This window comes from Molossus molossus, unplaced genomic scaffold (genome assembly GCF_014108415.1).
Source record: "Molossus molossus isolate mMolMol1 unplaced genomic scaffold, mMolMol1.p scaffold_m16_p_14, whole genome shotgun sequence".
NCBI lineage: Eukaryota > Metazoa > Chordata > Mammalia > Chiroptera > Molossidae > Molossus > Molossus molossus.
The window spans coordinates 45,503,479-45,524,888 of NW_023425349.1; the positions used below are offsets into that span (position 1 = coordinate 45,503,479).

General features: G+C 41.1%; 1 protein-coding gene and 1 pseudogene across 8 annotated transcripts in view; one reads left to right on the forward strand and one right to left on the reverse strand.

The window, feature by feature from the left end:
• Positions 1 to 3,483: 3,483 nt before the first annotated feature.
• The window catches only part of GCNT1 (glucosaminyl (N-acetyl) transferase 1), a 37,191-nt gene continuing 19,264 nt past the window's right edge, over positions 3,484 to 21,410 (reverse strand). For 2 of the 8 annotated variants that reach the window (XM_036261047.1, XM_036261051.1), the window contains 5 exons: positions 19,717 to 19,784; positions 18,953 to 19,056; positions 16,948 to 17,030; positions 8,936 to 9,085; positions 3,484 to 7,596 (listed from right to left, as the gene is read on the reverse strand). In XM_036261047.1, the coding sequence (XP_036116940.1) occupies positions 6,166 to 7,452 (1,287 nt within the window). In that variant the 5' untranslated portion in view covers positions 7,453 to 7,596; positions 8,936 to 9,085; positions 16,948 to 17,030; positions 18,953 to 19,056; positions 19,717 to 19,784 and the 3' untranslated portion in view covers positions 3,484 to 6,165. Of the gene's footprint in view, positions 7,597 to 8,009; positions 8,205 to 8,935; positions 9,086 to 16,947; positions 17,031 to 17,403; positions 17,427 to 18,952; positions 19,057 to 19,219; positions 19,236 to 19,716; positions 19,785 to 21,410 lie in introns of those variants that run through there. The other 6 variants (XM_036261048.1, XM_036261049.1, XM_036261053.1 and 3 more) reach the window with 6 other exon arrangements.
• On the forward strand, positions 12,353 to 13,123 carry LOC118629299 (annotated as a pseudogene).

Here is a 21,410-nt window from a genome sequence, read left to right on the forward strand (position 1 = left end):
AAAAGTTAAAGGAGTTCATCACTACCAAACCGTTATTACATGACATGATGAAGGGTCTTTTTGAAGAAAAAGATAAAATGTATGAACAAACAAAATCACAATGAATACATATCTATCAACAATGGAATCTACAAACAAAATGAACAGGTAGAACAGAAACATTCTCATAGATACAGAGAACATTTTGTTGGTTGCCAGTTGGGAGGGGGGTTGGGGGAATGGGTGAAAAAGGTGAAGGGATTAAGAAGCACAAATTCATTGCTAGACTGACAAACCTCAAAGGGAAAGGGGTTGGTGGGGTGGGAAGAAATAAACCAAAGAACTTATATGCATAACCAATGGACACAGACAATAGTGTGGGAAAAGGTGGGAGGGGGGCGGGAGTGGGGAGGAGGGGATCAATGGGGGAAAAATGTGGAACATCTGTAATACATTTTACATCCAAGAATAAAGATTTGGAAAAAAAAAAAAAATCTGTGGTACATAAACACAATGAAGTACTATGCAGCTGTAAGAAAGAAAGATCTCATCCTTTGAGACGACATGGAGGGGCCGGGAAAGCATTATCCTAAGCAAAACAAGCCAAACAGAAAACGACAGTATCGTATGATCTCACTTATTTGTGCAATATAATGAACATAACAGTCTGAGGAATGAGGTAGTCCCAGAGATGTGGAAGTGGGGTACAGACTGATAATCCCCAGAAAAGGGGTGGTGGGGGAGAGCTAAACCACAGAACTTATATGCATGTATGCATGAACAATGGACATGGACAACAAAGCTGGGGACAAGGTGGGGACGGAGGGGGAGGGTGGAATCAGTGGGGGAAAAAGGAAAAACTAATGTAACAAAAATAAATTAATTAATTAAAAAAAAGAAAAAGAAAGCTGAGCAGAGGTCAACTACTACAAACCAGGCTGTGTTAGCAGGAATTGAGGTGAGAAGTGTAGCCAGATTCAGGACTGCAGGATGCCAAGGTATTACAAGAGTTTGTGGCTCTTAGGTCCTATACAAATCAAGAAATTTGATTCCTAGCTGAATCAAGTTTGCCTTCTTTCTTTACTGAGAAGATTGAACTGTTACAGGGCAAGGATGTAAAAATCAATATTCCCTGTTTTAAGAGGGAGTCTATTATTGTGTTAATACTGTGTTTAGTATATATAATCATTTGTTTGTACAGATGGTTCGACTCCGAGTTAACACCCTGGAGGAAGGGTGATTTCCAGGTACAGTGAGGAAACCTTTCACATGGGAAATTTATTTCCAGCATTCAAGGTGCCAAGGGCCGGTCAAGGTGTCCTTTTGGCACCTTGTCAAGTAAATTTAATTCCAAGTAATCACTATGCCACTGTGGGGTATTTGGGACAGCCTGCCTTAGGTCCCAACACACTTCAGTTAGTTAGTTAGTTAGTTAGTTAGTTAGTTACTTAGTTAATCCTCACCAGAGTATATTTTTCCATTGATTTTTAGATGGAGTGGAAGGAAGAGAGAGAGAAACATGGATGTTTACCTCCCGCACGACCCCAACCAGGGCCAGGGATTGAACCTGCAACCCAGGTGTGTGCCTTTGACTGGGAATTGAACCCCAGACCCTCAGGTCCTCAGGCTGACACTCTAACTGCTGAGCCAAACAGCTAGGGCAGGTCCTGACACATTTTACAGAGCTTTGTTTCCATGATAAAAGGGAATATATTCTCATTTTATCTTAAAACTTCTCTTTTTTTGCTTAAATATGGGAAAACTTAATTGTTGGATACCTGAAAGTATTTGCTAATTTCCTATTAATTCTAAGATGAGATTCCTGAGCTTTTTACTTGGACAATCATATCATATATAATAATGAGACCAGTCTTCTCTAATAGTTACAACCCATTCTAGTGTGGGTCTTACTGTATCAAAAAATATTAAATCAATATTCTGATGACAAGCCTGAAAACTTGAAGATAGCGCATGTTTAAAAGTCTTTGATAAGCAGACTTATAAAGGATATGTAAAGCTCTCAAGCTCTGAGAAAGATCCGAGATCAATTTTGCTACTTTCTAGTCTGTTTCATCTAAAAGGGAGGTAAAGAAGGGTTTTAGCATGTGAGGTGAGAGGGCTTTGGAGAAGGTACTTGGTATTGGTGGGGAGGGGCTTCCCTCTTCCCTGGGCTGTGCCCTCCACTAGTAAACCGCAGCAAGCAGCAGATCCCATTAGTATCTGTGGCCACTGAGTAGAAAACCTGACTGGACAACTGCTCTCCTCCCAGCAGACAAACTATAGCTAGTTATGCCCTAGAATGTGGTACTGGCTATTCAAATGCTTTCGTCAAAAGCCCTTGTCTAAATCTTTTTGCATAATCTGTAATGTATTTTCTGCCCTTGCCACACCCTCTTCCTATCAGACGTTTCTGCCTGGAGAATTAATCTTGTATTTTTTAAATTAATTTATTTTTGTTGCAGATGTTTCTCCCCCCCCCCCCCATTGTAATCTTGTATTTATTTATTTTTTTTTAATCCTCACCCGAGGACATTTTTTCATTTTCTGTTCAGGTAGAGTGGGAGGGAGAGAGAGGAACAGAGAGAGAGAAACATCGATGTGAAGGGACACATCGAGTGGTTGCCACCCACACAACCGACCAGGGCTGGGCACAAACTGCAACCGAGGTACGTGCCCTTAGCGGGAACCGAACCCGGGTCTCTCAGGACCGCAGGCCGATGCTCTAACCGCTGAGCCAAACCGGCCAGGGCTAATCTTGTATTTTTAATCAGTACTCACACACAACACTACATCAACCACTAAATTTAATATTGGAGTGCTGGTAGCTGGCGGAAAAAAGAATAATTTGTGAAGAGAAGGCATTGGTTTTGGAATGGCTGATTTTAATGGCGGTATATGACAAATTCCAAATGCTTTCAGTCATGCCCATATTCAAAAATGTAAAACTTAACAGTAACCACGATTACCTTGAAACAGTGCTGCATTTATTTTATATTTAATATAATGAGAAATGATTTTTCTTTCTAAGCAACTAGAAAAGACCAGTTCAACTGATCCTACAAATGAAATACACTAAAAACATAGCTTTTTCCTTCCCAAATAACTGCAAAAGAAAATCAATTTATGTTATTTCATTTAAGTAAATTATGCTTGATGAATGATACAAGTATACTTTGAGAGACCAATACCATTGCACATTCACTGTTTACCATTGTCTGGGCAGAGCCTATGTAATTGTTTGTAAAAGAAAGAAAGATTTTTGTTAACTTGTCCTTAATAAGTAATATTGAAACTTTTTGCTGTTATTTTATTAACTCGAATAATCCTTTCATCAAAAAAAGTGCAGTTTATGTATGTTTAAGGATTCATCTGTGAATGAGTTATAATTTTCTACAAAAGATCTTAAATGACAGTAAAAAGAAATTAGTGTTTAATAACTGACATATGAAACAATCTAAATAATTTATTTATCTTTCCCAAAGTACCTGTAATTTTTACCTCCTGAATGTAAGTCTGGGCTTCCTTTTGAAACCAACTTTTTGAGTCTTCAAATTGCTTGCCCTGGTCATATACATTTCATTTGCTTTAGGTTAAGCCGAAGGTATTAAAGTAAGAGTCCCGATAAACAAATTCTGCACAATCTCTTTAACAGTCTTTAGCAACAGAAGAATGTTCAGATACATCTCAACAAGTACGATTCAAGAAAGATGAGGTTCCACAGCTGCAGTTTTAGCGTTGGGTTTGGAGAAACAGACTCTAAAATCCTATTTTTATACCTGGGGTGGAGAAAATCCCTCAAAACGTGCCAATTTAAATGTAAATCAGATACAATCATTCTACACTAAGAGTGTTGAAATGAGTGATACCTTTGGATATTTGTACATTTAAAACTTTAAAAATTTTTAATTTTGCTAAATTCAAACTATCTATACAATTTAAAGCAAAGGGGACACTATATTAACAACCAGTGGCTCCAGGTGAGGGTTATATGGTATTCCCTGTACTACTGCTTTTTTCTTTTTAATCCTCACATGAGGAAATGTTTACTGACTTGAGAGAGAGAGGAAGGGGGAGAGAGAAACATTGATCAGTTGCCTCCTGTACATGCCCCAGCCAGGGATCGAGCCCACAACCTAGGTTTGTGCCCCAACCAGGAACTGAACCCACAACCTTTTTGGTGCCCTGTACGGTTGCTTTTAACTTTCCTATTAATATGAAAAAATTTTAAGTAAAAAAAAAAAAATCATAAAACAAGACATCATGAATGAAGTAAAAATACAAGACACAGACGCAAAGTATGTGTAACCGAATATTACTGGTTTTAGAGTTTTGTTTTGTTTTAAAGCCCTGTCTTATAGGTAAAACCTTTCTGCTGAAAGGGAATGAGAGAAACATTTGACGTGCAATCAAAGAACAAACTAGGTTAGAAAGGAACAGAGATGGAACCCTATGCAAATAATGCCCTCACTGATGTCATCACTTGAGTATTCAAAGCTGTCATATCAAATCATGCAAAACACAGCAATCCACTGACTTGCACGTTTACACATGATCAAGGTTTAAAAAACGTGAAACTTTCCTTTGAGAGGGTCAGCACAACACCATGAAATGAAAATGTTTTCTAACTTTGAGAAATACAAATGTTTTGTCAGTTGAAGGCCCGAAGACTGTCTGATATTACGAATTTCTTATGTCCTATTTAAGTTGGCTATGCTTTATAAAGTACATGGTTTTGATTCTTGTTTAAAGTCTCAGCTAAATGATAAAGCTTCACAGTGCCTGTTAGATCTTTGGCTGAACAGTATCAGCTCAGCAAAACAAAAGCAAGTTTGGTGTTTGTTTGTTTGTTTTTAATCATTTACTTTGAGACGAGTATAACAACCTCAAATTATCTGTCTTTTGATGATAAAGTGGAGTAAAAACCATGTACTGTGAATAATACCAATGCTGAAATAATCTGCCCCAAAACTATTGGTCCCTTTCAGATCTCCAGGCCTTCAAGCACACCATGTAGAACAACGGAACACCTCTTCCTTCCTCATAGGTTCTGAGAGAGAAACTTACAACCCAAGGGCTAAGCAACCAATGGGCAGGTAACATGAAGAAGCAAGGACAACGGGAGCCAGTTTCTTTCAAATGGAGACACAGGTGGACAGTAGGACACAAGACTCTGGGAGGCTGAACAAAAGAGAGCAACAGCATTCATTTCTAGGCATCGTGCCCACTTCTCGTTCTTAACACTCATCATGGGTCTCAGAAATTTTCTAAATATGACTCCTTCTCCTCCCCAATCCATACCTACTTCACCCTTTCTGTCTTAATTCTCTACATGAATTACTGTCAATTGAATCATATGATAGAACTGAGGCAGTACTATGAGGTAATAAAACAAGTTTTTATATAGCTTGATAGCAGGGTCTGGGGAGATGGCGTAGAGGAGTAGAAAGATACATATTTGTAAAATTGAGTGTTACTCTGTAGAAACTATAGTAATAAACAAAGATACCTTAACTTTTTTCATAACCTAAGATATCTTTTCTAATAACCTAAGATGATTCATGGAATCAACAAAACTAGAATTTGCCTTTTGTTTTGTTCTGTAAAACATATATACATTGGTAAGAGCAAAAATGACTCAGAAATATTTTCATTCAGTCAAGCCCGTTTTTTCAAGTTCCCTGAGATGACATACAGATACAATACACAGCACAATGTTACAGCAGAGAGTAAATTATATTCATAAGAATCACTGTCAATTTTCTAATTCAACAAATATAATCTATAATATAAATTATATCCTTATGATTGGTGTTGCTATAAATGTATTCGAATCAGGAAAACTGTCATATTTAACGCTCTCAAAGTAATTTTGGCACAGGTTAAATCTTATCATTTTGTTAAGTCCCTGAGCTGGTTTTTGCATTTAGCCTCCTGGGCCACCCCTCCCCACAAAGCCTGGCAAACCTGCCCTGGCCTCACATTAACTCTAAGTCAACTTTTAATGCCATAAACTTTCAAACTGTGCTCTTCAGAGACCATGTAGCTTCTCTGACATGAAGAGCTAAGAGTCCCCGTTCCAAAGAGCACCCCCTACAGTGTTTCTGATGTTAATTAACAGAGCAGACGAATCACATAGGATACATCTCCTGTAGCCTTCTTATTTCCAAAATGGCCTACAATAAATGGTCAGTGTTTTAAGGTCTCCAGGGCTTTATGCCTCAGATGTTCATCCAAACACTGGATGGCAAAGAAATCAATGTCCATGTCAAACTTATTGGCAAACAAGTGATGCGTGCGCAGTATCCAGTTCAAATCGCCGGCTCCAAAAACACACACAGCGCGCACGTGGACACCATTGCAGGGTGGATAGGGAGCGCCCTTGGTAACATCACCTTCAAAGTACTGCCACTTGACAAACCTAGCAATTGCATGCATGTCGGACATGTCATACTTATGGCTTAAGGACAGTGAGCCAGGGACGTCAGGGATCCTCTGAATAGTGGCCCAGAGATACTCATCCGGGCTGTATGTGTCTTTTGCCCACTCCATAAACTTTTGGATTTTTTCATTCTTTAGCACGTACTCCACATACTTCCTGCTGACCACAAAATAGGCACTGCCTGAAAACAGAGGTGTTTCGAGAGGAGGTTGCACTTTGTCAGTCCCCGTATTGGTCAGCTTTCCATCAACGACTGCATAATGCTTTTTCCACCTCTCTTTTTTATGCGATGGCATTCTCTCAGTTTCTAGGTTGTTTTCTCCCATTAACAACTTGAGTTTCCTGACAATTTCCAGGTTGGTTTTAATAGGAAAATCCATACCACAAAGATTTATCAAATACTTCCAGTCTGCACTCATTCTGTAGAGGTCCTGCATACAGTTGAGGTCGGCCTGAACCCGACTCCACGATGCATACACCACAGTCTCCAACTGACTGGCCACAAAGACATTATCAAAACAGGATGCGATGCCAGTCACTGCAGCCAGAAAGGAATCCTCTGATTTTTTGTCCACATGAATGCAATAGAAGTTCTGAGGCATATAGATGGCCCTCAGGAGCCTATCAAGCATTTCAATTTTGTGATGAACCACTATGGAATATGCTATTGGAAACTCTGCCTCTTCCTTACTAAGAGGTTCTACAATATATTTGCGTCTCTTGATGAAAGAAGTACAATCACTAGTCATGTTTATATAGTCATAGGTTGTCCACCGAGGACGCTTTCCAAATTGCACTGTCAGAATCTCAAGCTTTACCTTTTCAATTTCATGTGCATCACCCTGTACAACTTTGGTGCAATTAATATTATTATTAGGATTTTCTCCAACCAGATCCAAATGTCCAATGCTTACAAATTCAGGCTTTTGATAAATTCTTAATACAGAAAAGGTGACTAGGGAAAATACAAAAAAAAAGAAGTAATATTTAGCGGGATAAGAAAAAAGTCTCCTCCTCAGCAACTTCCTCAGCATTTCAAACAGTAATTGGGGATTTTCCTTTCTTAAGGGCAGTCTTCCAGGTTTCCAGCAGTAGTGATTTTATCTCTGCCGTGGCCTTGTGAGTTTTCAGTTTGCATTTATCAGAACTGCGAAGGCATCTTTAAATGGAGAATAGCACTAAAAGAAAAACAGGAAGGATACCTATAAATACAGTTTTCCATGACATTTTCTCAGACTCAAAACTGTCCTCTTTGCTAGGAGATCAGGTTTTTAAAACAAAAACAAAGTGGACTACATCAAACGAAAAAGGTTCTGCACAGCAGAAGAAACCAGCATCAAAACAAAAACAAAGTGAGTCAATCAGAAGAAAAGGGGTAGTGTTACAGAAACCCACAGTCTCCAGGATTAATGCCAAATTGTTTTTAAAAAATAATGTGTACAAGGATGTGCTAGAATATCCTACAATGAACATTTTACCTCTCAGGTATTTTGAAGTGTAAAACACAGTTGAAGACCTAGGCTATGCTTACTGAATTCTCCATAGTTGTTGGGTTTTTGATGCTGTGTCAGTTCTAATTAGTACCCCTTACCTTGAAATCATTACTAGTCGGGGTTCTTCCTGACAGATCCATTAATGCCCATCAGTTGACATCAATAGCCCCAAATATTTCAAGAGATCAGACTCATTCAGCTCTTTACCAATTTAGGATCGGAAGTACACTTAAGGGAGATGTTTAGATTTGGGACTATTTGGGTTGACCTCCCTTTAGTTCAGTTTCAGGTATCACAGGATGAAAAGACATGCAATCCAAAATAGAGACACAGTCTTGCATTTCTTGCATTGGTTATAACAGGTTATAATAATTAAGACTTGCAAAACAATAGTTGCATACAAATTATAATTAGTGACAGAATTTATGTCTCTATTCAAATTCCAAGAACCCAACTCACTTTTTTTTTTTTATTGATTTGAGAGACAGTAAGGGAGAGAGAGAGAATGTGTGAAGGGAGAGAGAGAGGGCGGGATGGAGAGGGAGGGAGAGGGAGAGAGAGAAAGACATCGATTTGTTGTTCCATCTAGTTGTGTATTCACTCGTTGATTCTTGCATGTGCCCTGACTGGAAATCGAACTGGCAACCTTGGCATATCAGAACGATACTCTAACCAACTGGCTACCAGGCCAGGGCCCAACTCACTTTAATTATATAAAATATTTACATATATTTAGATATTGTTTTATTTTCAAAGAATCAGTTTTATACTTGGCAATTCATTCTATAACTAATAAGTACTACTGTTCTAACAAAGAAAGCCAAATACCATCAACGGTCTTCATATCAGATTTACAAAGATTTAAAACTTATTTTTAACACCAGAATTAGCATTGGAACTTTTAAATATTTAATTAGGAAACAAATTATAAATATTAATAATACAAATAAAAATAATTGACAATGATTAGTGTAATGTTACGATTAGTGTAATGTTACAATAAGTGCTCAGATTTTTTTCTTACCATTTAAAATTAAAGAAAGTTTGGCTCATTGAGTTCTTTGATTCCAAGTAACCTCCTGTGCCCACGTAGAGTGCCTCTTATGGAGTCAGTTTTCTGAGTTTTACCAGGTTTCTAGCAATGGTGTTATGTCCCATAGGCTTTTTAAAAAATCTGTGAAATGAGAAGGGAAATGTGTGAAGGGATGTCATGCACATGTAAGTATACAGACACTCAGAAAGCACGCTGATGAACTAATCCTACATATTCACTTTTTTCCCCTCAAAATTATGACTCATTGATTTCTCTCTTTTTAATTTCCTTCTCTCCAGTCTTATTTTTTCAATGCTATGTTTGTGGATCACTAAAGGTTTGCAAACACCCCACAATTTAGTTCAAGCTTTTCCAAAGAAAACTCTAGTAGCATGTCCCAAAGAGTGTGCCAAGGAATAGTTTAATGGTCCAATAGGACTAGAAAATCCAATATATCCTATCCCCACTGTGAAGATGCCCAGTGCTCACTGGCTCATTAAAGAAGATCCTGCAACTGAGTTAGCTGATTATCTCATCTTCCATCTATCTTGTCCACCACCCCACTCCAAGCCTCTACTAGAAAGCAAACACTGGGAAAGTCTGGTAAAATACTTAACCATCTCAACCACTACAACATCAGATTCCTAAACAAAATCACTCCATTAAACAAGTCCTGCTCCTTACTGGTTCAAGGAGTTTGAAGAAATCTCTAATTATTAGGAGACCTCTAAGATAAATGAACAGAGACTTAAGTTGCCTCATACAACAAAAAATATAGAGTTTAGAAAACTAACTCAGGAAAGTCACTAGACAAATAGCAATAACAATAAACCTAGGTAGAGCAGGGTAAAGGTCTGATTTCCAGAGTTGACACATAATAAAATGTCTACTTTCAACAAAAGAAATTGCAAGGCACATAAAGAAACATGAAACTCTGGCCCATACACAGGAAAAAAGCAGTCAATAAAAACTGGCCCTGAGGAAGCCCAGGCATTGGACTGATAAAAGATTTTCAGTAGCTATTATAAATGTGTTCAAAGAAGTAAAAAAACTAAAAGAGAGTATAAGAATAATATTTAACCAAATTGAGAATTTCAATAAAAAAATAGAAATTATATATATATATATATAAAAGAACCAACAGAAATCTGGAATTGAAAGTACAATAACTGGCCCTGACTGTTGTAGCTCAGTTGGTTGAAAGGTCACTGGTTTGATCCCCAGTCAGGGCACATGCCAGGGCTGTGGGCTTGATCCCTCGTTGGGGTGCATGCAGGAGGCAACCAATCAATGTTTCTCTCTTACATCTTTGTTTCTCTCTCTCCCCCTCTCTCTAAAATCAATACAAACTTTTTTTTTTTAAAGGAAAGTATAATAACTAAATTGAAAAATGACCAGAGGGGCTCAAGAGTGCGTTTGAACTGAGAAGAAAGAACCAGTGGATTTGAGGACAAATTAAGTCAAAATATCCCGTTTGGCCCAGCCAGTGTGGCTCAGTGGCTGAGCGTCAACCCAGGCACCAAGAGGTCACTGGTTTGATTCCCAGTCAGGGTACATGCCCAGGTTGTGGGCCTGATCCCCAGTGGGGGGCATGCAGGAGGTAGCCAATTGATGTTCTCGCTCATTGATGTCTCTCTCTCTCTCTCTCTCTCTCCTTCTCCCTTCCTCTCTTTAAAATCAATAAAGACAAAATATTTTTTAAAAATATCCAGTCTGCAAGAAAAAAGAATTAAGAAAAATGAACAGAGCTTCAGAGACCTGTGAGATACCATTAAGCATGTCAATCAATGCCTAACAAGAGTGTCAGAAAGAAAAGGTAGGGGGAAAAAGGGTTGGCGATGTGAGGAAGGTGGAGAGGGCTGCAGACGACAGCATGGTGGGTAGAAAAAATAATGAAATAAGAGCTGAAAACTTCCCAAATTTGATTTTAAAAAATTAGTCTGTACATCCAAGAGGGCTCGATGAGCTCCAAGTATGCAAAATGGCATAATCACTTTGGCAGACAGTTTGGCGGTTTCTTACAAATCTAAACATATGCTAACCCTTCAACCCAGCAGTCACGCTCCTAGGTGTTTACCCAAATTGAAACCATATGTGCACACAAAAACCTGCACGTGAATGCTTATGGAAGCTTATTCATAATTGCCAAGAATTGGAAGCAATCAAGATGTCCTTCAATAGGTAAATGGAAAAACAAACTGTGGTACATTCATAACATGGAATATTATTCTGTGAGAAAATAAAATGAGCTACCAAGCCAAAATAGACATGGAGGAAACTTAAATGTATATTGCTAAGTGAACGAAGCCAATCTGAAAAGGCTACATACTGTACGATTCCAACTATATGATATTCTGGAAAAGCAAAACTGCAGAGATAATAAAAAGATCAATGCATGCCAGGGTTGAGGAAAGGAAGGAACTGGTGAGTAGGTAGAGAACAGGGCTATTTTACGGCAGTGAAGCTATTCCATATGATGCTGTAATGGGAGCTACATGTGATTTTGTATTTTTCAAAACCCACATGCTGTACAATACAAAGAGTGACCCTGCTTTTTAAATATTCACCCAAGGATGTTTTTATTGATTTCAGAGAGAGGAAGAAGGGGAGAGTGGGAAGAAGGAGGGAATAAGAAAGGAAGGGAGGGAGGGAGGGGGAGGGAGGGAAGGAGGGAGGGAGGGAGGGGGAGAGGGGGAGAGAGAGAGAGAAACATCAACCAGTTGCCTCTTGTATGCACCTTGACTGGGGATCGAACCCACAACTTATTGGTGTACAGGACCCCGTTTCAACCAACTGAGTCACTGGCCAGGGCAAGAGTGACCCCTCCTAACTGTAATTAATTAATGATAATGTATCAATATTGTTTCATCAAATGTGGGATGGGGTATGTGGGAATGCTGTTTCTGTGCAATTTTTCTATAAACTTAAAACTCTAAAAAATAAACTATTCAAATTGAAAAACACTAATCAACACATTCAAGAAGTCCACTGACTTCCAAGGATGATACACAGAAAGAAATCTACATCTAGATACTTCACAGTTAAACTACTGAAAGACAGACTAAGAATCTTGAAAATGGCAAAAGTGATTATACAAGGAGTCCAAAAATTTAAATCAGAAACAGTGGACACCAGAAAGTAGAGGATAACATAATCAGAAATATAAGTATCCAGAATACATAAAGAATTCTTATCATTCAACAATAAAAATACAAATAACTGAATTGTGCTACTAGTGGGTTTTGTTTTTTAACAAGACAAGTAGAAATAGAGAAGAACTACCATAAAGATTTTTTTTAAGAATGTGAGTCCAGGCGGCCCCAGGCCGACCCTCCCTCAGGGACCCAGCGGTGCCCCTGAGGACTCCCTACCGAGTCCAGTGCGATGCTTGACCATGAGCTGGGCACCATGGAGGCCTTCACCCACTTCACCAACCAGACCCAAGGCCCGAACCAGCTCTTCAGAGAAACTCAATACACATGCATGTTGTTAGATATTTGTTAGATTACAAAGCTGACAGAGAAGGTGGAAATGAAGCTTGAGACACTGGAGCCTAATGTGAATAGGGTCCGTAAATGGTTCAGACGAAGCAATGTGGTACACACTGCACAGGCCACTCAGAAGATCATTTATTCTACAGACCTGGTGCCCCGCTTATGCCTGACACCCGCCGTGTGGTTTACTTCATCAATAACACAGTACTCTGAGTGAGGGACATTAACAAAGAAATGGCAAATGTGAGCCACACACCATTACCACTCTCTCTTTCTGAGCCTGGTCAGGGATCTGTATGAACTGTCTCTGCAGATGGAACAGGTTGCATAGGACAGGGCAAAGAGGGAAATGCTGCCCCTCAGGATCCTCTGGGGTGCAGTGTGGCTGAGGAGGAAACAGAGTGTCTCCAGTCCTTTCTCCTGCTCTTATTCCAGTCCCCGAGGAAGCCTCTTCCCTTGTTCCTAGACACAGTGAAGGCCCTCTGTGATCAGCTGAATCCTCTGGACCAGTTAGAAATCTCTCAGTCCAGGCCTGGCATCATTGGACTTGGAGTCTTGGGTCCTCTAGAGCATCATCACTGTGGCATGGCCTCGAATGAAGCTGAAGACTTTGTACCTCTTAGTGAATGGCCATTTGCTGAAGACTTTGTACCTCTTAGTGAATGGCCATTTGCACTGTCCTTAAAGGCTTGTTCGTGAGAGCATTTAGTGGCTTGGTATGTGAGCAGAGGTCAGGCCAAGAATGGAGAAGGGGAGAGCATAAAGATTTATATATGCTTTTTGGAGGGCTGGGGTAACTTCTGAATTTCTGAGTATTTTTCCTTTATTTAACATTCATTGAGCCTCACATGCACATAGTAGGAGCTTAGTGTGTGCCAAATAAATAAAAATGGAAAGAAAAAAAAATTTTTTTTTCTTTATTGATTTTAGAGAGAGACGAAGGGAGGAGAGAGAGACAGAAATATCAATGGAAGAGAACATCGATTGGCCACCTCCTGCGTGCCCCCCGCTGGGGATTTGACTCACAGCCTGGGCATGTGCCCTGACTGGGAATCGAACCAGTAACCTCTTGGTGCATGGACCGGCACTCAACCATTGAGCCACACAGGCCAGGCAAGAAAGAAAACTTGAAAGGCCCAGACTAACAAGTGAACACTAATCTACAATAACTTTTGGGCTGTGGGCCTCACAGCCCTGGGCTCCAGGAGAGGCCCATTCCTCCATAAATGCCAGCGCCAGAATGTGGGGGAGCTGGGCTTGTAGCCTCTTAAATTGCTCGCCCTGACATCACTGCACTCCTGACCTTCCTGTGTCTGGAAGTAGAACAGAAACACATCAGGTACCTTCAAGGTATACTTTGTGTCTTTAGGTAGTGCAGTGACTAAGCAAAAAATCAGATGCAGACAGAAAAAACCTGAGGTTACAACAGGTTCCTGTAGGTGGCCTGTGACAGATGCGAAAGCTGAGGTTTAAAGAAAATGAGGCCAGCCCTTATTCATATAATCCTCAGTCCAGTGCTCCTTCCATGAGATGTCTCTGCTTTCCTGGTGGAGGGGGAGTGGGAGACTCTCCAGAATCCTGTGCAGGAAGCCTTTTTGAGGACCTGTGTTGGTCATTGGTTTCTATTTTCTACAAAAACTAAAACTATATTTAGACGTATCAGCTAGCTTGTTTTATTTAAAGCCATATGACAATTTGGCATTTCCACATTAATTTTCATCAAAATGTGTGCAATTAAGTTTCATGAGTTCTCTGAATATAGGACGGTTGCAGTGCTACAAGTCAGACTTCATGTGTGTAGGGTGGTTGGGGCAGTGCAAAGAGCAGTAGGGGCCAGTGACGGGGACATCGGAACATTGAGTAGAGGTCATTCATGCATGTTCCTACTTCCCATCATGGGTGTTGAATTCTTACTCATGATTATAGATCATCTAATTCGAGGGGAGAGAAATGAGGTGCTCTCCCTCCTGGGAGCATGTCCACATCTTTCCCATTCCCCTGAACCTGAACCCAAGGCCCCCTTTTCTCTGACTCTCCAGTGAGCTGACAGCAGCCCCATCTATGCTCATTTCTCTCCTATGACCTTTCTAGGAGCCAAAGCAGCCACCTAGGCTCTCTTGTTGCTTCTTCTATCCTAGGCCCTTCCTTGTTTCACTGTCCCCAGCTTTAATAAATATACTCTCCCCCCCCCAATTTTTTTTTTAAAAAGAATGTGAGTTCATAAGAAGTCACCCCAAAATTCATACAGAACATACAGAGTACTTAATCAAAAACTTGGATCTCACCTCAAAAAAGACATAGGTCTTTACCATTCTCATCCACATTCTAAACATCCATCATGGACTTCCAGTCAAGATGGCACAGGTAAACGTGGAATCACGTCCTCCCACAATCATGTCAAAGTTACAACTAAACTACAGAACAACCATCATTCAAAACGGCCTGAAATCAAGCTGAATAGAAATCCTACAACTATGAAAGAAGCAGCCACATGGAGACTGGTAGGAGGGGCTAAGGCACAGACGGGCTGGTCCCACACTGTGTGGCGGATAAAAATCAGGAGGATACCTTGGCTGGGAAGGCCCTCCTTGAGGACTGAGGGGTCCCCGTCACACACCAGGTGCCCCGCTCAGGGTTCCAGTGCCAGGAAGAGAAGTCCCCATAACTTCTGGCTGGAAAAACCAGCGGGAACTGAGGCTCAGGGAAGCTGAGGCAGCTGGAGCCCTAGGCAGCAACTCTTAAAGGGCCCGCACATGAACTTATCGGACTCACTCCCTCTAAACTTGGAGGGGAGGCAGCTCAAGGGGCACCAGAGACATACAGGGAAGAACTGAGCTGTTTGGCATTGGAGCGACGCTTGAGAGGAGGCTTTCTCAGGGACAGACATGAAGTCAGGGGCCTTTGTTTCTTTGGTGAGCCCTTCCCTGGGGCGGCAGACAGCCGCCATATCTGGGACTCCAGCAACCTGGCACACGCTGATAGCCCCACCCTGGTGATTCCCTGAGACCCCGCCCCACCCAACTTTCAGGCCCACCCAAGCTGTTGCCAGTTGCTTAACCATAGGATTGGCCTCTCTTGGATCCTGCTTCAGGTTTTCCTAAATTCTTTCAAATGAGCAGCATTTGGTCTCAGCTAGCCCCATACCTCTCATCAAGTAATACATAGAAACAAACACAGGGAGGCAGCCAAAATGAGGAGACAAAGAAACAGGTCCCAAATGAAAGAACAGAAGAAAACTCCAGGTAAAGAACTAAGCAAAATGGAGATAAGCAACCTAACAGATGCTGAATTCAAAATACTTATAAAGATGCTCAATGAACTTAGAGAGAACCTCAGTGAACTTGGTGAGGGCCTCAAGAGCATAAAAAAGGACCAGTCAGAAATGAAGAAGGCACTAACTGAAATAAAGAATGATTTACACAGATTCAATAGTAGAGTAGGTAAAGCCAAGAAGCAAACCATCGATTTGGAATATAAGGAAGCAAAAAATGCCCAATCAGAACAGCAAAAAGAAAAAAGAATCCAAAAAAATGAGGATAGTGTAAGGAGCCTCTGGGACAACTTCAAGCGTGCCAACATTCGCATCTTGGGGGTGCCAGAAGGAGAAGAGAGAGAACAAGAAATCGAAAACCTGTTTGAAACAATAATGGCAGAAAACTTCCCTAACTTGTTGAAGGAAACAGACATACAAGTCCAGGAAGCACAGAGAGTCCCAAACAAGATGAACCCCAAGAGGCCCACACCAAGACACATCATCATCAAAATGCAAAAGATTCAAGACAAAGAGAGAATCTTAAAAGCAGCAAGAGAAAGGCAGCTAGTTACCTACAAGGAAGTTCCCATTAGGCTGTCAGCTGATTTCTCAAAAGAAACTTTGCAGGCCAGAAGGGAGTGGCAAGAAATATTCAGAGTGATGAAAACCAAGAACCTACAACCAAGATTACTCTATCCTGCAAAGCTGTCATTTAGAATCAATGGACATATAAAAACTTTCCCAGACAAGAAAAAGTTAAAGGAGTTTATCACTACCAAACCGTTATTATATGACATGATGAAGGGTCTTTTTGAAGAAAAAGATAAAATGTATGAACAAACAAAATGGCAATGAATACATATCTATCAACAATGGAATCTACAAACAAAATGAACAGGTAGAACAGAAACATTCTCATAGATACAGAGAACATTTTGTTGGTTGCCAGTTGGGAGGGGGGTTGGGGGAATGGGTGAAAAAGGTGAAGGGACTAAGAAGCACAAATTCATTGCTAGACTGACAAACCTCAAAGGGAAAGGGGTTGGAGGGTGGGAAGAAATAAACCAAATAACTTATATGCATAACCAATGGACACAGACAATAGTGTGGGAAAAGGTGGGAGGGGGGCGGGAGGGGGGAGGAGGGGGTCAATGGGGGAAAAATGTGGAACATCTGTAATACATTTTACATCCAACAATAAAGATTTGGAAAAATAAAAATTAAAAAAAAAAAAAGAGTAAGAAAAATACACACACCAAATTTTCCTCACCCACAGTCTACTTCAGTTGGCGACTGTCCCAGCGAGGGAAGGACCCTCACGAGAACACAGATGCCTCTCCTGAAACAGAAGACTTGCTTATGAATCCTGCCATGAATATTTTTCAAGTAGAAAAACACACCCTAAGAAGAAATGGTGACAGAAAATATTTCCCACATACAAAGGAAAGAAGGAAAACCAGTATCTAAAGGTGGTGGTTCTTAATTCGTGTCTTTTTGAAATTAAAATCAAGCAGCACAACAACGCTAAATTCTATAGATTCTGAAAGTAAACGCTGCCTTTTTTTTTTATAATGCTAGTAATAAGAAAAACCAGGAAGGGGACAAGAAGAAAAGTATCAAATGGACCTGAGGTAACAATGTGGTCACTAGAAGTGTTTCAACATAAAACAGACAGCTCCGACCTGAGGATTAGGGTGCAGCTGAGTACTTACTAGAATGGGAGGACAGGCAAAATGACCTCAGAAGAGTGAGAGGAGGCAGCAAATCAAATATGAGAAGCAGATGGATGAGAGGCAACTGATGAAGCAGACCCCAGAATCTAGGCTGACTGTAAGGGAAAAAAGAACCAGCTCTGTGTATGCTACAGGATCTTTAAAAGGTTCAGGGAAATGATGGCACAGATACCAGTGGGGATGGAGGGTGTTTTTCACAAAAGAGTATTGACTGGCAGCTGTTTACAAAACAACTGGGTGTTGGCCACAAAACCTGACGGAGACCCAAAATTTAGTTTCTGCGGAGGTTCTCCAGGTTGGGGCACACCAGGCATAATGGCATAATGGAAAGCAGGGTTCCCAACCAGGAAACAGTGGAACTACGTGAACCCAAGGACTATGAATACTGAGATCTCATTCCCTATTTCCAGCTCTTAGCCCCTGTAACTTAAGCAGCCAAGCCAACACAGGAATTTATTTACTAGGGAATCCAACCAGGTCAACACTTAAATATGTTGCTTACATCAGGAATTCCCCCAAATGTTTAAAGGAAACAGACTGTGTAAAGAAAAAGGAAACTAATAATATTCTCAGAAAGATGAGAAAAGATAATGCATTCACTAAATAAGTGAGGCAGATTATATTGTCTGAAAACAGGAAAAACAATACTCCCATCCAGTTATGTTCTTCTACAGTATAACCTTGCCACTCCTCAATCAAGAAGCAGTCAAAATTCCCTTCCCCTTGAATTTGGACAACCTTATGATTACAGTGAGCAGTAGAGTTTGACAGAAGTAATATTGCGTGGCCACTATAGCTAGGACATGTAAAACCATGCAGCTTCCTCCTGGTTGTCTTAGAATATCTGCTCTCCAGAAGTGTCCTTTAAGAACCAGCTTCCGCCCTAGCTGGTTTTGCTCAGTGGTTAGAGCATCGGCCCGCAGACCAGTGAGTCACGGGCTCATTTCCAGTCAAGATCATGTACCTTGGTTGTGGTTCATCTCTGGCCCTAGTTGATGTCATGTGGGAGGCAACCAATCAATGTGTCCCTCTTATGTTGATGTTTCTCTCTCTCTTCCTCCCTCCCACTCTATCTGAAGATAAATAGAAAAATATTCTTGGGTGAGAATTAATAAAAAAAAAGAACCAGCTTGCATCTTGTAAGAAGCCACGTGAAGAGGCCATGCATACGTACTCAAGTCAACAGCCCCAGCTGAACCCAGTCTTTAATTCTTCCCAGCCAGGGGCCAGATCTGTGAGTGAAAAAAGCACCAGATGACCACAACCCCTTGTCACTCAAGTCTTATCTGAATTCCAAACCCACAGAATGTGTGAGCAAACAATTAAATTTAAGTTTTAATATCACTACATTTAGGGTCCTTTGCCTCATAGCAATGACTAGAGCAAACAGGAAGCCACATAAAACAGAACACTTAGCAAATGAAAAAGTGCTCTTAAAAATTATTAATTAGTATGATATAACATATTCAGAACTCGAAGAGAAGAATTTAACATATTTGTATGACTATACACATACACAGGTACACACCTCTAAGAACAAGCAATCAGGAATTTCCTGTTCAGTCTCTCATTACACCTGGGCTCCTTGACAAGAAGAAAGATAGGAAGGATCCGGCACAGGTTAGCTTGAACCTTTATTAAAGTTAAAGCAGACAGATATACTGTCAACTATAAAGAAAGGAGGAGAATTCAAAATAACAAACTCTTCTCAACAATTTCCATCAATGTTATTGTGGTTTAACTCCAACCGAAAGTATGAGATAAGAATAATTCTCTCCACCTATTGCCTACTTACCATTTTTTAGAAGCAGTAGAAATATTCTTTCTTTAAAAAAAATACATACAGGAAAAAAAAAAAAAAATGGTGGCGGAGTGAATGGAAGCTACACGGACCGTCTCCCAGGACCAAACTGGAATTATAACTTAAATAAAGGAAAGTCACCTGGAATAACCAACTGAAGACCAGCTGGAGAGAACCTTATAAGCAAGGACATAAAGAGGAGCTCAAATTGAGTCTGGTGGGAGGTGTGGAGGCGTGAGAGGGTTTGCTGTGTTCCCACAGGCTTCAGTTGAGGGTTATCTCAGCTGTGAGAAGTTCCCCCTGAGAAGTCTGAGGTTTAAACCCCAGCCCGGGCTCCCCAGCACAGAGTGGCAGAACAGGGAAAGGAACCCACATAAAACTTAGATGTGAAAAACACCAGTGCAGAGGTTCTGTCCAGCAGGGAGAGGCTCTGGTAACATGGGCACCCGCCTGAAGGGTCTGTGCACTAAATTTCAGCTACAGCCACTCACCTTGGGCTCCAGCAGAGGGAGGGCTGACTGGACTGGAGCTGCATGAGGAGAGTCAGGGATTCATGAAGCTGGGGAGAGAGTTGGGAAGGGGGCCATCAGGAGCCCGAAGTCGGGTCATTCCCCCATGCTACAGAAACCATTTTTCTCAGGCAGAATTTTCCCATCAACGCAGCTACAGACTGGAGGGAAGTAACTGCCCCACCAGTTGGAATGACACCCCCACTGCCAGGAAGAATTTGCACCTAGCACAGAACTGCAACCTGAGGCTCATTAACTGTCAGAGACTATCAACCAGCCTGCAGGCAGAGGTGGGTCTCTGGGAGCTTTGAGTCTGTGGCCTAGCTTGCGATCATTGGGATTGGTGGCTCTGGGGACCGAGCTGTGAAAGCAGCTGCCGGGGTCCCTGTGCTGCGTCATCAACCCATGCTGCAGGAACCACCTTTCTCAGGCAGATTTTTTGTCTCAAAGCAGCTTTATGATAAGCGAAATAAGCCAGTCAGAGAAAGACAAGTACCACATGATCTCACTTATTTGTAGAATATAATGAACCAAATAAGCTGATGAACAAAACAGATCCAGAGACATAGAAGTAGGGAACAGACTGACAAACCTCAAAGGCAGGTGGGGGGTTGTGAAGAGATAAACCAAAGAACTTATATGCATAACCAATAGACAACAGACAGCAGTGCAGTTTAGGCAGGGGTGGGGGGGGGGTAGTGGGGAGGAAGGGGTCAGTGCTAGGGTAAAGGAGGGATATCTGTAATACTTTCAAAACTAAAGATAAATAAAATCTAATAAATAAAAAAATAAAAATATACATATACACATAAGTATATGTACACATGTGTGAGTCTGCACAGGTATGCGTAAACAAAGAGATGGATGGATAAATCAGGGTCCACCATCTATTGTCCTTATGCAGAAGGAAGCAGGTCTAAGTTAGGTCAGTTGGGCCCACTGAATACCCTTCCAGGGCTCAATTTCACTGACTCTTGAAAGACTATTGTTCTATGGCCCAGAGGCTGCTGTGACTGGAGCAAAATACCCACTACTGTGATTGATGCCAAAGCCATGCCAATATCTCAGAGGATCCTGACTCAAATAAGTGTGCCTAAATGCCACCCAAAGCAGGCCAAGAGAAGGAGTAGGAAACAGCTAAGATTTCCCAGACAACCCCTTGCCATTCAAGGTGAAGTTCTTTCCACCATCTGTGCCTCCTTGTCTGGGGACACCTGTCATCTGTTCCCGCCCACAGGCTTGCCAGGCCAAAAGGGCAGTCTCTGCTGCCTGCTACTCTCTGTGACTCATTGTGGTGAACATCCTAGTACTTCTGAGGTCTCACACTGATACAAAACTCATCAAACCCCAGCCATTCCAGCCCCTCCAGACTGGCCAGGAAAAATCCTTGGGTTTTTCTCATAACTTAGCACCATGATTAAAAACATCAGGCTCCATAGTGTAGGTCATTGTCTTCCAATATTCATCCCGGTTTTCTTGGGCTCCAGCCAAGGAAACATTGGCAATAAGGGATATTCTATAACTAGCACTAGACCACATTTCCTGTGCCCCCTTCAAAAAGGGGGCTTTCTACATGAAGTTAGATATTACAGCTAAAGCCAGATGGTGCAATGAAGGGAGAGAAGGGCCAAAACCATATCTCCCTTCTTCTGACCCCCACAGCTCAGAGCCAGGCA